Consider the following 14,436-nt stretch of genomic DNA (forward strand, 5'->3'; position numbering starts at 1 on the left):
CCGAGCTTCCTATGAGGAGGGTTATTTTTCCAATAAATGAATATTTCATTTAAAATCACATTAGTTAGGATACAACTGGCATGCATTAACTACACACAGAAAACCACAGCAGTACCTCAAGCTTAATACAGCAGAGACAATACCCATCTTTTTATGATTTCTGGAGTACACCCTAGAACTGCCTGTAAGCTCTGCTACAAAACAGAGAAGTATCTGTATCCAGAAGGGAAGATATTACCTCTTTCAAAATAGTCAAATTATTCCTCAGCTTCTTCTCCCAACAAAAATGAGGGGGCAAGTAATGTAAGGTACCTACCACCTCATGTACACAGAAGGGACAGAAATAAATGTAAGTAATTCCAGCTACAAAAGGACAGTTGCATTAGACAAAGTTCAAAAAAACTTCAACATACAATGTTCAATTTCACTTTCAAACTCTATGAGTTACAAGCTCCTGAACAACAAACAGACCTAGCTATATCTTCACAGATCACAAGAACAGATCTTCAGCAGAACACCGGGCACCTGCAGACAACTGGTTGGAAACCTCTGCTCTAAGACACTCAGAAGACAGCTTTTGGAGCTGGGCAGAAGCAAGGCTGAAGACAAGTGAAATACGAGTATGACTACACACATACACTCTGTACAAAAGTGTCCAGGCAGCACTGACACAGATTCAAATCAAGTTCAGCCTGCTGCTACTGAAGAACAGTTGGGTAGGCTCCCAGTCAAGAAGAGCAGACAGTAGATGAGTTAAGAGCATAGCTGTATAACCACATAACAAACTATCTGAGCCTGGAAGAATAAAGAAACAAAATTATTTTCTGTTAAGTGCACTAATGCCTTTTTTAAACCAGCACCTTTTGGGCCGCTGTTGACATACCTGCAACTCTGCGGAATATAGACGTGGTAACTAAGCTGGGCACTGGAATTAGCTTAGCTGGGACAGCACAGAAGTTCGTAAAGTAAGAATTTAACCCCCCAAAACTGTGAAAGTTATAACTCGTGCTATGAGGGGAAAAAACCCCCACCTCCAATAGATTAACTTATCCAAATGAATCAAATAATTCATATTTCAAACTTTGCTTCCCGTGTGAGTCTAAGGAAAGAATCAAGACCATATCAGAATTTAACTTTTTCATGCCTCTCTGAGTCCATAGTTTCCTAAAAAGATGTAGTGCTTCTTAGTAGGGTCATCAGTGACTCACTTCATCAGGATTACCTCCCAATGATCTGCTTCTTATCTGTCATGTTCTCTGGGCACAGATCTCAATTATACATTAAATATAGTCCATTTAAACAGCCAGACCCGCCAAGAGAAAAACATTTCTCCCCAGACCTTAATAACGTTTACTTCTACCATTGCTCAGTTGTGTAACCTCTAAGATAAAACAAGAGCTATCCACACTGACTTACACACAGACTCACATACACCGCTAACACTTCTGTAACTCTTTAAATACACTGCTTACATGGGGATTAGAAACTATTTCTGTATCCACATCCGTTCAGGGTGAATTAAGCTGCCTTCAAATCTCACAAAAAAGTTCCAAATAAGCTGAATTCACCTTACATGTATTTCACCTTACAAATGACATTCAAAAGGAACACAAATACCGGCTTAAACTTTCCAGAGGCCACAGCTCTGGCCGGTATCAGCACCAGTGGTGTCTCAAGTGTTCTCATCCTTACAAAGGAAATTACCATGCACATTAGAGACAGGTAAATTCAAAATGTAGAAAAGCCAGAGCGTTATTTCAAATCCAACTACCAAGCTCTATGATAAGGCTTCTGGAAGTAGACCTACTTCACCTGTACCATAAAAACAAGATCTGTGCCTTCCTTCATTAGTCATATGTAACTCGGTGCAATTTTACAGGGGTAAAAAGAAAATATAACTGAAAAATTAAGTCTGTAGGTTGTTTGGGGTTTTTTTTGGCTCTCTTCCCTCCAGCCTCATAGAAAACTCATGCTCCTTCAGAGTTATTTATTATTTCCAAACTTCAAGGAACACAATTCTCAACTTGCAAAAATCTAACAAGAATAAGCACATGTAGAAACTCCTCACACATCTCGACACATTTTCTGAAGATAGTACTGACAAAACAGATTTGCTTCATTGGCAACAAGGATATTATCAGCAAAACAAATTGCTTATTTCTCTTTTTATCCCTCTCCACGACAGTATTTGTGTTCCAGACGGAGGAAATTCTCCATCTAAACATAAAGAGCTCAATATTCAAGCTCTGGGCTTGCAAAAGGAGATTTGAGGTTAAAAAAAAAAAAAAAAAAAAAAAAAAACCCACACACCAAACTAAACTAAATATAACCAGCACTGCAATATCCAAATCCAAGGGATGCAAGCCTTTCCTGTTTTACCAGCATCTACTATTTGAAAACCCATCCAAGAATTTTCCATCAGTATTATATATGTAGTGAAATAAGAATACATATGTTAAAAGTAACACAGATACTAAAAAAAGAAAAATAATTAACCACTTGAAGGCAAGTTTAAAACAAGAATTATCAAATAGTGCATAATTTTGAATAGCTTTAACACTACACAGAACATGAGAATTCCACCTGTATGAACAGTTCATACAGGTGGTATTCAGCTATGTTACCTTCTAAAAGTCAACATGTTGAAGGACCTAAAGCACAGGTTTCATACCTTTTATCTAATTTAACTACCCAGGATGCTTCAGTTTCTTTGGCTACCCATTGCTGCACCTGTTTCCAAAACATCTTCAGCTGGCTTAGCCCATGACTAATGTCAGCCATTTCCAGAGAGCAGCTATTTAAGGAAAGATCCTTGCTATGATTCCACAAAACTCTTCAACATATAAGGAGGAAACAGTAACATTTTTGAACTTGCACAGATGGTATAAGATTGTATGTGCTACTTTCAGATAGACTGAAGCCATTCTGTAAAGCCCAGTCATTCATTAAAAGCCTCTTATACTAAAACCTTCCTGGTTTTTTTTTTAGTCTCTTTTCAAAGAGTAACACTTAAGATTACTGAAGTGAAAGAGAAAATAAATCTATCCAAATAAACTGTATCTCAGCAATTTTACTGTTACTCTGCAGCACAACCTGGCCTCAAAAGTTCATCAGGAGGCCTCTCAGAAGCCCTCCTCCTGCTACCCAGGAGAAGGCAGCGTTCTCACAGGGCCAATCAACACACATCAGCAGGTTATATCAGCAATGAAATTCTTACTAGTTATTTTTAATAATCTTTTTCCACGAGCATAAGATGACCATCAATGAGAAACAAATTCTGAGACGTGCAGCTCAAAGAACAGATGAGAACTTCCAGCACTGCCAGACGAGTACCGAGCTCCCGTCCCATCCTCACTATCACACAATGCTGTGCATCACCACTGCCGGCAGAAGCACACCTACCTACAGAGCCTGCCCAGGCCCTTGCAAGCAGCTGCCATTCTCCTTCGTGAGCTTGGCTGGAATGCTCCTTCAGTGGTTGTGAAAGCTGCACGAAGTGGAACCGCTGGACAAGAGAAGAGATTGTGGTTCCTTTGAGACAAAGTTTTCCTGTGAACATGGGGCGCTTGCAGATAGCATTCAGCTATTTCAGTGTATTCTTTTTTATTTGCAACTTGAATTTTGAGCAAGTATCACAAGAATTACGCAACTACAGCAGTAAGCCAGCAAAGCTCTGGTACTTCACCTGGAGATGTGTGGAGCTAAGCGCCTATGGCTCACTGCTTTCTTTTTTTGATATTTCTGTCATGATAACAGCAGCTGGTTTACTTCCTTAGAACTACAACTAAGTAAATACAGTACATGCATCTAGAGCAACTTGATCAGACCACCTCAAGTATCATGAACGACTTTTATTCCACACCATAGATGCTATTCTTGATATTGTCAGATCATAATTAAGATTTTATTACATCATTTCAAATACTCAGTTAAGTGCTGTTGTGCAGCAGTGCATTCCAGGCAGAAAAGAGCAGGATTGTTTTATGTTTTAATGCAAAGTGTTGTATTGTACCTTCTTTACTGAACTCAGTGATACTGAACAGATACAAATATATATATTTGTACACACTGATACATACATAACACTTATTCTCTATCCCAAACCAACCCTTCTATCATCTAAACACAACCCACCATGACCTAAGTTGATATACAGATGCTACTACTGCCATGTACACTACCAATGGGAAAAAACAGTGTGTCATATGGGGATATACACATCTCACTTCTACTGATACACTATTATTATGTTGTCATCAGAAGAGATTTTTTTCTCGCTATGTAGAATGTAACTAAACCAGTTCAGTTCACTTACCTCTAAAAACCTGAATCACCCTACACCACAAAGTGTATCTGTGCTAATATATACTCAGTATTCCCCAAGAAAAGTCAGTGTTTTAAATAATTACAGACTAATAGGGTGAAGTTTGTCCATATATTTTGACTTCCATGAGGTCAAGTAAACTGAAATCAGAATATCAGCTCAACAGCCAAAGGGCTCACAACAAAAAAAGAATGAATTACCAAAACCAGACATTTAGTATCCATACTAATACTTCCCAGAATCTGATGTTAAATTATCCTAGGGAACACAGTTAAAACACCAACTCCATCTGGAAAATCTGTTTCAAAATGGATCGAGAATAGATTCTTTTTACCTTCCAGCCCATGCATATAACACCGTCTGTCACCAGGCAACAACATCCTCTGTACTACTTGATCTTCAGGAATGTAAAAAGCATTCTATTAGTAATCTGTAAGTAAATGAACAAATCTAAACGTCTCCTAAACTGTCCAACATCACAGAAAGATCAGCATGAACTTTTGACAAAGACAGAAACATCACACAGCTACCCCCAAATCACGACCTGCAGGTAACTACAATGTGCATTGAAAAAGCTCTACAACACCACTTCAGAATGAGCCTGCAGACCCAAAATGAAGATGACTTGAAATTGAATGATTTTCTCCATTTTTGCCTCTGTTCTAGGCAGCAATGTATCTGTACACATCATACTCTAGTTTTTAAACTATAAAGCATTCCTACTTACACTAAGTACTTTGCTATTTTCCTCAATCCATGCTTAGCATGACCAACCTTCCAGTGAAATTAAAGTGGAAATTTATAAAGTTATTGCTATGTTTTCAGAACAGCTTTTAAATTTATGGAAGCAAAAACATGAGGTACCTAATTTTTTCCCCTAAGTTCAGATATTTTATTTGAGGCAGCACTGGTTTAGTGCTACATCACCTATTTCTCAATGAGCAGCGCAGCAAAAGAAGTTACAAAGTGAAAACACCCATTCTACTAGAAATCCCTGAGTTCTGAAATGCTGGTGTAACATCTACTGATTTCTGAAGTATCTCAACCCTTCATTATTTCTCATTAAAAAAAACCAACAGCAACAAAACAACAAAAAACTTAAATAGCAGTGACCTACATGTCACAGCATTATCAGAAAGATTAAACTAACATTCTTCCACTGACACAAGACACTGAAAGGTCTATCTTTTACCTTTATAACTTCATTTAAAGCACTCTTTGAGAACTCAGAAGAACGTATTCTATGTCTATCTTTAGGAAAACAGGAAGTGGACTATTTTAAAGGTATCAATAAGAAATTCAGTGCTACCAGTCTCCTACTGTGAAAATGGCTGGAAATCTAAAGGAAAAAAATCATCACAGTGGATCAGGTCGCCCTGCCACAAACTGAAACTTCTTTTTTTCAGATCAGAGAATATGAAAAATGAACAAAATTCTTCCTTATTATGTTATTTATCACCAGCTGAAGACTTCTAGCAGATATATTTGGATCTGAATTTTGCTTAAGTCAAATTCCTTTCCCTTGCTCTTAGAAGTGTAAACAATGAATAATAATGTTAGGAGGGTAAGTAAGAGGGAAAAGGGGATAGATCCCAGACAAAAGCTCAGTAAAAACTTCAGTTCTTCAAAGGGAAGATATTAGATTTATCACCAAAATTTTCACATCAAGCATATAATAATAAGCAGAAGATGTCACATACCGTACTGCTACCATTTCCAGCTGGCATAATTCCTGCCACTGAGTCTCCATTAATCTACCCAGAAGTATATGGGTCTTTTCTTCATATACAGAGAATCAAAACTATGACTTCTATTCCCTTATCAAAGAGAAAGTGATATAATTTCTCCTCAGGTTATTGTTTCTGACTGCTTTGATTAGGAATAAGGATTGCACATTTTTCAATTCACTGGCAAAAGTACCTATTGGCAGAATGCTTTAGCATAAATGCTAGTTCCCTGAAGACTGCCACCTTTACAGGATAAGAATTTTCTATTTATAAATACAAAAATATATTCATAAATTCAGAATAGTATCTACCAACTCTTCCTCTAGTTAGGAGAAAAAAAAGGAAAAAGGCTGGAGCCATTATTATCATTGATACTTTTTCCAAGTACTGAATAAGAACTTTTAAGTGGGGAGAAGAGGGAAGTAAAGCTTAAGTTGGAGTCCTCAAAAAAATACTTACAAGGCTTTCTTCTGTGTCTGACACTTACTCTCCATCTTCTGATCTAGAAATTAGTGTTCACATCAAAATTAAGCTTTCTTCATTACCTTCCAAATACATCACCTACTTCATTAAATCTTTTAACACCTTGTAGAAGACATGGACCTATAGAAAAGAGCAGCGTTCTAGCTAGTAAGCAAGCCTAGAAAAAAACTGTGGAAATTTCACATCTAGGTAATTTACAAAACATTGAGCTTAATGACTAGAAATTGCTAAGTTAACAGAGGGGTGGGGCAGAAGGTGTGTTTACAAGCAGCTTAAGCCTCTTTATATCAGTTTGGGCGCTTTCCTTTCTTCCTCTGTCCAAATGCTAGGGTCCTGGATCTGCTGTAACTGAACAGCATATATATCTGATTGTTGAGTTAATTTCATTCTGGTTCAGTCTACCTTAGGACCATACAAACAGATCTGCTGGCATAAAAGACAGCAAGAATCAACAGGCAGGAGTGGAGAAGGAAGAAAAGTGTCTATTCTTCTATACAAGTCCATGAGATCAAATTCTTTGGTGTAGGTTGTTAGGGGACACGTTAACAGACTCAATAATGAAAAATCCTCCTGTCCAAGAACAGCAGTACTCACCAGTTAGTCCAACCAGTGTGATCCATTCAACAACAAACACCTATCGAACCAGTACGTCTGCATCCATTTAGCTGAAATCATAACTGATAAGAACATCATTCAAGTTTGTCTGCACATACACTCTTCACAGCACACAGCATGCACTACCTCAAGACAAGCAACGGGAGCAAACGATAACTCTGGCTAAACTAAGACATTACTACTGCTACAGTAAGGCAAATGCGTCCTCACGGTTGGGTACTTCAATGTTTTGCTTAGCGTGCAAGAAAAGCCTTCACAGTGCTTCCCACAGGGTCAGGGAAGTCCACGCTGTAGCTCCATAAGCAGTTACAGTTCATGTATACTAACTCAGGACGTCACCAGTGCACAGTGGTCGCATGTAACACAGGCTGATCACAGCAGCCCTAATTTTCTTGCAGGTAACCCAGCAACACCCTCCGCCACCCTGCTTTGATAATCTCACAGCTGCCTTTCCAGAGCTTGCCTACAAACATTTCTTGCTAAACAGGTCATGACTGCTTTATACACCGGCTTCCAAGTGGGAGAAATAAGAAAAAAAAAAGAGAGAGAGAGAAAGAGAACCACACAATAGCTCTTTATTGAATTTCTTCCCTGCTTCAAACTATTTGGAAGGAAAATAGACATCTTGTAAGGGTAGAATATCAAAGTGACTTGCAGTCCTCTCCACACTTGAATTACTTGAAATACCCTGTCACTTTTTTGCCCCACGATAACCAATTAAAAAGGTATGGCTTTCCATCAAAATCTTTTAAAACAATTATTTTAACACTTTTTAATCACTAACACTTTATGCACAGGGCACTAAACAAGTTTCTTATTTCCTTGGAGGCATTTTGAAGTTTTCTAAGAATCGAGGAGCAGTTCGAGATCCAAGCTTATTCAGATTTGTACACTTTTTCAGCATTGCTGAAAGGCCCACCTTAGTAGCTAGAACGTACTACTGCATTTCTCAGTAAGTTAACTACTGTCAAGTACAGAGCTGATAAATAATCTAGCACGCGGATGGCTCTGCATGGTGTTAGGGTTCCAAGCAAACTTAAACTCAGTCTCTTCCCATAAAAGCTATTTCTTATATTTTTCAAAAGAGATCTCAAATGCAAACGCTGTTTTACTTTTCAGCCTATTACAAAACCACTTATTTCTGTAGGATTTAAATGAAAATTTGCAGCTAATTTGCAACAATGGTACTGTTTCCCCCCTCCCTGAAGTTTTTTTTTCAGTTTACGTGACCAGTGAAACACTTGGACTAATTGTTTGACAGTGCTTTTAAAGCTCCATACATCAAAAAGATTGCGTTTTGTTTCACAAGACTTCTCAACTACAATAAAGAATTCCTTTAAAGATACATACAGGGCATACTCTGCACTAGATGTATGTAACACTTGTAGTTTAAGATTACAAAGCAAATTGAATAACCATCCCAAAATGTCTGAGCGAATGTACACACATCCATCACTCCAGCTGCTAACATTTTAATTCGACACTATCCTGATACAAAAGTTTGGCTGCTATGAGACTCTTGATCCAAAAATCCTTCAACGAGTTTCTAGATAATAATACAAGCAAATCAACCTTTCCAGTTGTCATAGTTTGTTACCACTTCGGTCTTCTCAGTCTAGCAGCCTCTTCTCCACCAGGTGGTTTAATTAAATTTGGAGTCCTTATCAACATTCAGCTACAGAATAGATACACATGAAACACACACATTTGAATTCCAGACTTCGAGGATATTTAGCCACTGTAAAATATACTAAGACTGGTGTTTCTAAAGTGCAAATATCCAATTTCAAAATAGCTTAGATTATTCCAACCTGACTTGTAATTACTTGGTGCAAGCGGTGTTTGCTTTCCTTTCTACATAATTATGCAAGCACGAGGAAGTCAATAACTGCCTCTGATCACTTGTTCAAACTGGAACATCAGGACAGAATTTAAGATTGGTTTTCACAGCACTAAAACAAATGACGGGGGGGAAACCACGTTGTAACACTTACCTGTTCGCATACCTACAGCACAGCAAAAACTATTCCCAAGGTACTCCTCTGCTACAAATGTCCTTTTCTGCTGCAATTCAATTAGTTAACCAGAAAGTGAAAGGTCACTACATTCCACGACTAGTTTCCAGCCTACGTAAGAGCAATAGGACTTTCAGCTGACTTGTGCATGAAGTTGGAAATTGGAGCCTGAAAAATTTACTAGATACTTCACTTTTGTCCTCTGCCATTCTGGCAGGGAACAAGAGCAGCAGACTGCCTGGCTCGAAGGGAAAGTGATTACAGCATCAGTGTGCACTAATGATCTCTGCACAGATCTAGAGAGGTCACTAGGAATACACCAGTGAAACCAAAATGTAAATGAAGGATGAATTAAAAACAAAACATGCCACAAACCAAATGCACTTCTTCCTTCATCTGTCAGCGTAACAGCTATGAACAAGCACTCACAAACATCTAGAGCCACCAGACAATTTTTTCTTATCTACAACCACTAAATATTTCATACTTCCCAAATTGAAAAACTTGAATGTGCAAACAGCATAAAAAGCATTTGAACCATCATCCCAGATCGCTTAATTCATAGTGGATTACTCTCGCTTCTGGGACAGTTACTATATTTATCACCAGGCAGCAGAGAACTCTTTAACTACAGTAGGTATACTACCTTCATTCATATATTTAAATTTCAAGTAAATATCACAGTAGATATTAAAAATCTCAGGAGCATTTACAATAGCTCTCAGTACAAACCAACAGTGAAACTGTTTCTTTACAGAGACTCTGCTTTTCTGAAATTTACTTCTTGACTTCAGGAAAGCAAATAAAACAAGCTGGAATAATGTTTTTATATGCATTTTGCAAACTAATTAGTAGGTAGTAATTGGGTGACATACAATAATCAGACCTTCCGCAATGATTCCACAAGCTTCTACAGCATACTTCATGCTTTAGAAGACATTATGCAGAAAGTACCTAAATTTATCAAGAAAAAAAACTTCACTATAAAATACGAATCATCGTAACCATCATCCTAACCACGATCTACAGGACTGCATTGTGTGCAATTATGCCAAGCTCTGTGTATTTCTTTTTAAGATACACTTTCAGATATTTTAAGACCGCCTTCAAATGTTCTTTGCAGTCCACGGTCGGACTGCTTAATAGGATAAAGTTACTAATTTATACAAGGGACTTTATCTACTTGGATTAAGTTGGGTTACTGTGGGGAGAGCAATTATGCCAGTGGCTTTGGAGGTGGTAATCGCTTAGCGGGCAGCAGCACCCCTCCTCTGTCTCAGAGGTTCTGAAACAAGAGCAGAAGTGACTTACAGCTTTCCATCAATATGACTTGGCACTCTTCCTAAACATGCCCCACTGTGCTTTACAAAGCACAATAAACATTCTACCTATACTACGTAGATTGGAAAAATGACTCTGTAGAGCTAAGTGAGTTGTTCAAGTTCACCCAAAGAGACAAAGATACAGACTCGGACCACAGTCCTAATTGCTTCATGTGTTGGAATACAAAACCTCTGCACCTGAAAGAACGACCTCGGCAGGAATCAAACAGTGCTGCAGTCTGCGCCTGCGTGCAGTCAGCAGCCTCAAACTAAAGCTGGGCCTTAAAGTGTTACACTCTCTCTATGCCAAAGTGTCCTTGAGGCATACACTGCCAATACCTTAAAAAATGAATGCACTCAAAAACACAGGCGTCTATTTAAACAGTATCTGTATTGTTGCAGTACTGGTGTAGTACAGTCAGTGTTACTTTGTGGTGACACCAACAGAAAGCCAGGAGCTTTCCTAAGGCTCTCTCATAACACTTCTTATTGGACTCACTTATACCCGTGCAAGCTTAGAAAATCAACTACAGATTTAAGCCATGATGCACCATATTATTACTGAGATCTTAAAAGAGAGTCTTGGAAACACTGCTGTATTTTAGACATTTCTGTTGAGCTACAATTCCATTAAAAGTTTCATGTAACAAGTGAAGAAAGTTCCAATGTACAGATTAACCTCACTTAATGTTACGAGGCACAGCAAATAAAGCTCTTACAGTTATCCTGAACATATATAAACTTAACACTACACACAAATGGCAGACTTAGCATCAGCATTCCAACACCCTGGCAGAAACCATCAAGATCTTTAAAAAGAAATAAAAAGGCAATAGCAGCAGAAATCTTATCAAAGAAATAACATGCTGAGTCTGTTGTTTGTTTGTTTCATTTTTAATATATGACTACTGACAGGTTTCTGAATTTCCTATTTAAAATCTCTGCTACTACATGTGTGATTCTGGCTGAAGTGGGCGCTATCGCTATTGCACAGAGCACTCTGTACTGTCACTTGCAATCCAACCTCCTCATCCTCCCAGCTCTCTACATTTATACAGCTCTATAACCAGAGTATCTGAGCCTAATCTCTATGGTAACTGTGGGATTTGTTTACATGGAAAAAGAATATTAGAAATGTATGTAAATTTAGCTGTCATTTAAATAAGTGTTTTTCCTTCCGAGGAGGGAAAAAAAAGAAAAAGCTCCCTCCTGCTTCCATCTCCTACAACCCCAGCAGGCAGTGAGCCACATTTGGAAAGCTCCATATCATACTCCATCGGCAGCCTGGTGGCGTACATTCATCAACAGTTTACTTTAACAAGGAGGATGCATGCAGGATTTTAGACCTGCTTGCTCGCTGAAGAAAAAGCATAGGGAGTGCAGCTAAAACATACTTCTTTTTTTTTTTTTTTTTTTTTTAATATACTGATGTTGAGTCATCAAAGTGGAAAAAACAAAAAAGGAAGAAGGAAACCCGCATGCTGGACCTTTAACAGCTCTATAGTAAGACTCAGTTCTCTGCTCAGCAACTCAGATCAATCTAGAAATTAAAACGATCCACACCGCTTCCCATTACCAGCTGCAAATAGAGTTCTATGCACATATTTTACATAACATTCATTCACAGACAGCAGCACAACTCCAATAGCACAAGAGCCTACACACAGGCTGCCTCTTTTTAATAAAAACCAACAAGACGATGTAGCACAGACCTGCAACAATTCTAAGATTTCTGATATTTTGAAGCAAGATTTACCACAGCCCGACAGGACCCGGATCTGGATTACAGGTCCTGGTGTGACAGTACTACCAACAGCATTCGCAGAAAGACACCATCAGCAAAATGCCAGCAACCCAACAACCGCAGCTGTTACACACTGCTTTGGGGTACACCGATCTTTTCCACGCAGAGTAAATCGCACTATCCCACCAACGTGGTTTGCTTCCTATACAACTTGCCAGATACACTAGAAAGAAACAGCTCAAAACGAGCAGCAATGATGCACGTGAATAGCACGCAGCACACAGAAGAAGACCGGAACCTGTTTGAAAGCCGCCTGCACCTTACAGCGATCATTTCACTGCGGAGAACATCTCACAGGCACCCTCCCTGCCGACACTGAGCTCGCTCATTCAGCAGAACTCCGATTAAGGAGTAGAAAGTGAGGCGGCCCCTGCGCAGCCCCCGTGCCCGGCACTCCCCCGCCCCGCCGCTCTCTCTCGGGCGGGTGCCCGTCCCCGCTCCGCCCGCAGCGCGGCCCGGCAGCCATGTCCTCACTCTGCTCCGAGCGCTGCCGCCGAGGCAGAACGGCCCCTCCATGGCGCGGCTCCCCCCACGCCAGGGTCCGGACAGACAGACAGTCAGACACAGACAGACGGGAGGGCCCCTCTCAGCTCAGCTCGCTCCCCCCCCCCGCCCCTCCACCGCCCTCCCCACTCCCAGCGCAACACGAGCGGCCGCGTTACCTTCATGATGAGCTCAGGCTGCGGTAAAACACTCGGCGGGGGCTGAGCGGCCGAGGCCGGACCTGGAATTTAAAACAAAGCGCTGAGGGCCCCTCCGGCCGCTCGCACCGGGGTACAACAGAGGGCCGGGGGCTGCCCCCCGCGGCTCCCCCTGCCCTCCCCGGGCCGCCCTCCCTCTCTCCCTCCCTCCGCCCCGGCCGCTCCCGCACGGCGCGGCTCCCCCCGCGCCCGCCGCCGCCATTTCTGTCAGAGGAGAAGAAACTTGCCACAACAACGGCCCCCCCCCCCCGGCCTCTCCTCGAGGCCAGGAAGGGCCTCCCCGGGTCGTGGCCCCTCCACACGCGCACTCCGCGACGGGGACCGGGGAAGGGAGGCCCTTCCTCCATTGTGCGGGAAGGCTCCCCGGGGGGAGCCGCTTTGTGGGGGCTGCGGCCGCGGCCCCTCCCCGCGCCTTCCCCCCACACTCCCCCCCCCCCCCCCCCCTCCGCACGTACAGGGAGCGCCGAACCCGCCGCAGGAGTTGGGGAGCAACAGCCGCAACTCCGGGCCGGGGCCGGGCGGGGGGAGGAGAAGGGAGGGAGAGAAGGAGGGAGGGCCGCGGCGGCGGCAGGGAAGAAAAGGAAGAAGAAGAAAAGAAGGGAGCGGGGCCGGGAGGGGGCGGGGAGAGAGGGGCCCGACCTGCTCAGCGGGGACACGGAGCGGCGGTACGTGTGTGTGTGTGTGCGTGTGTGCGAGGGCAGCGGGCGGGCTGAGGGGGGGGCTGCCCAGGCGGCCCCGATCGCTCTCCCCAAGCCCCAGAGCCGCCGCGTCCCGCCGCAGTCGCGCCGCGAGGAGAAAAACAACCGCCCCCCTCCCCCCGCCCGCCCCGTCGCGGCTCGGCCCCGCGCCCCCCCGACGCCTCCCGCTCGCTGCCGGCGGGGAGCGGTATTCTGCCCGCGGCCCCGCGCCGTTACCTTTGTTCCGCGGCGCCCGCCCGCTGCTCCCCGACCCCGGGCGGGGGGGAGCGAAGGGAGCGGGGCGAAGCCTCTTCTCGGCTCTGGGTCCCCGTCACACCGGCCTCGGCTCCCACTCGGCGCTCCGTAACGGCTCTGCTCGCGGCTGCTGCGCGCGGCGGGGCCGATCCGATCCGTCCCGCCCGGACCCGGCGACGGCGGCGGTGACTGCTGAGCTCGGAGCCTCTCGGTCCCCCTCCCCCTCCCGCACCGAGCGGCTGACTGACGGACGGACGGGCCGGGCCACGCCCCTCTCCCCGCCTCCTCCATTGGGCTCCGGCACTCAGAGCCCGCCCCCTCCTCAGCCCCATTGGCTACTGCGTCGGAAATACTGACGTCATTTTTCTCCACTTCTATGGAAACTGAGACTCGGTGCCGAAGAGGTTCATGGGTGATGGTGTTCTTCACCGCCTCTCGTTTCGGACGGAGAAGGGATTTAGAGCCGGTCGTGGACTACATATCCCAGACCACACCGCGCGCGGCCGCCGCGAG

The 14,436-nt window shown here is 42.9% G+C and overlaps 1 protein-coding gene across 4 annotated transcripts in view; it reads right to left on the reverse strand.

The window, feature by feature from the left end:
* ARID4B (AT-rich interaction domain 4B) overlaps positions 1-14,173 on the reverse strand; it is an 85,915-nt gene extending 71,742 nt beyond the window's left edge. For 2 of the 4 annotated variants that reach the window (XM_048938367.1, XM_048938366.1), the window contains exons 1-2: positions 13,906-14,173; positions 12,953-13,014 (exon numbers count right to left, since the gene is read on the reverse strand). In XM_048938367.1, coding sequence (XP_048794324.1) covers positions 12,953-12,958 — 6 coding nt within the window. In that variant the 5' untranslated portion in view covers positions 12,959-13,014; positions 13,906-14,173. Of the gene's footprint in view, positions 1-12,952; positions 13,015-13,446; positions 13,552-13,905 lie in introns of those variants that run through there. The other 2 variants (XM_048938365.1, XM_048938368.1) reach the window with 2 other exon arrangements.
* Between the last annotated feature and the right edge of the window lie 263 nt (positions 14,174-14,436).

This window comes from Lagopus muta, chromosome 2 (assembly GCF_023343835.1).
Source record: "Lagopus muta isolate bLagMut1 chromosome 2, bLagMut1 primary, whole genome shotgun sequence".
NCBI lineage: Eukaryota > Metazoa > Chordata > Aves > Galliformes > Phasianidae > Lagopus > Lagopus muta.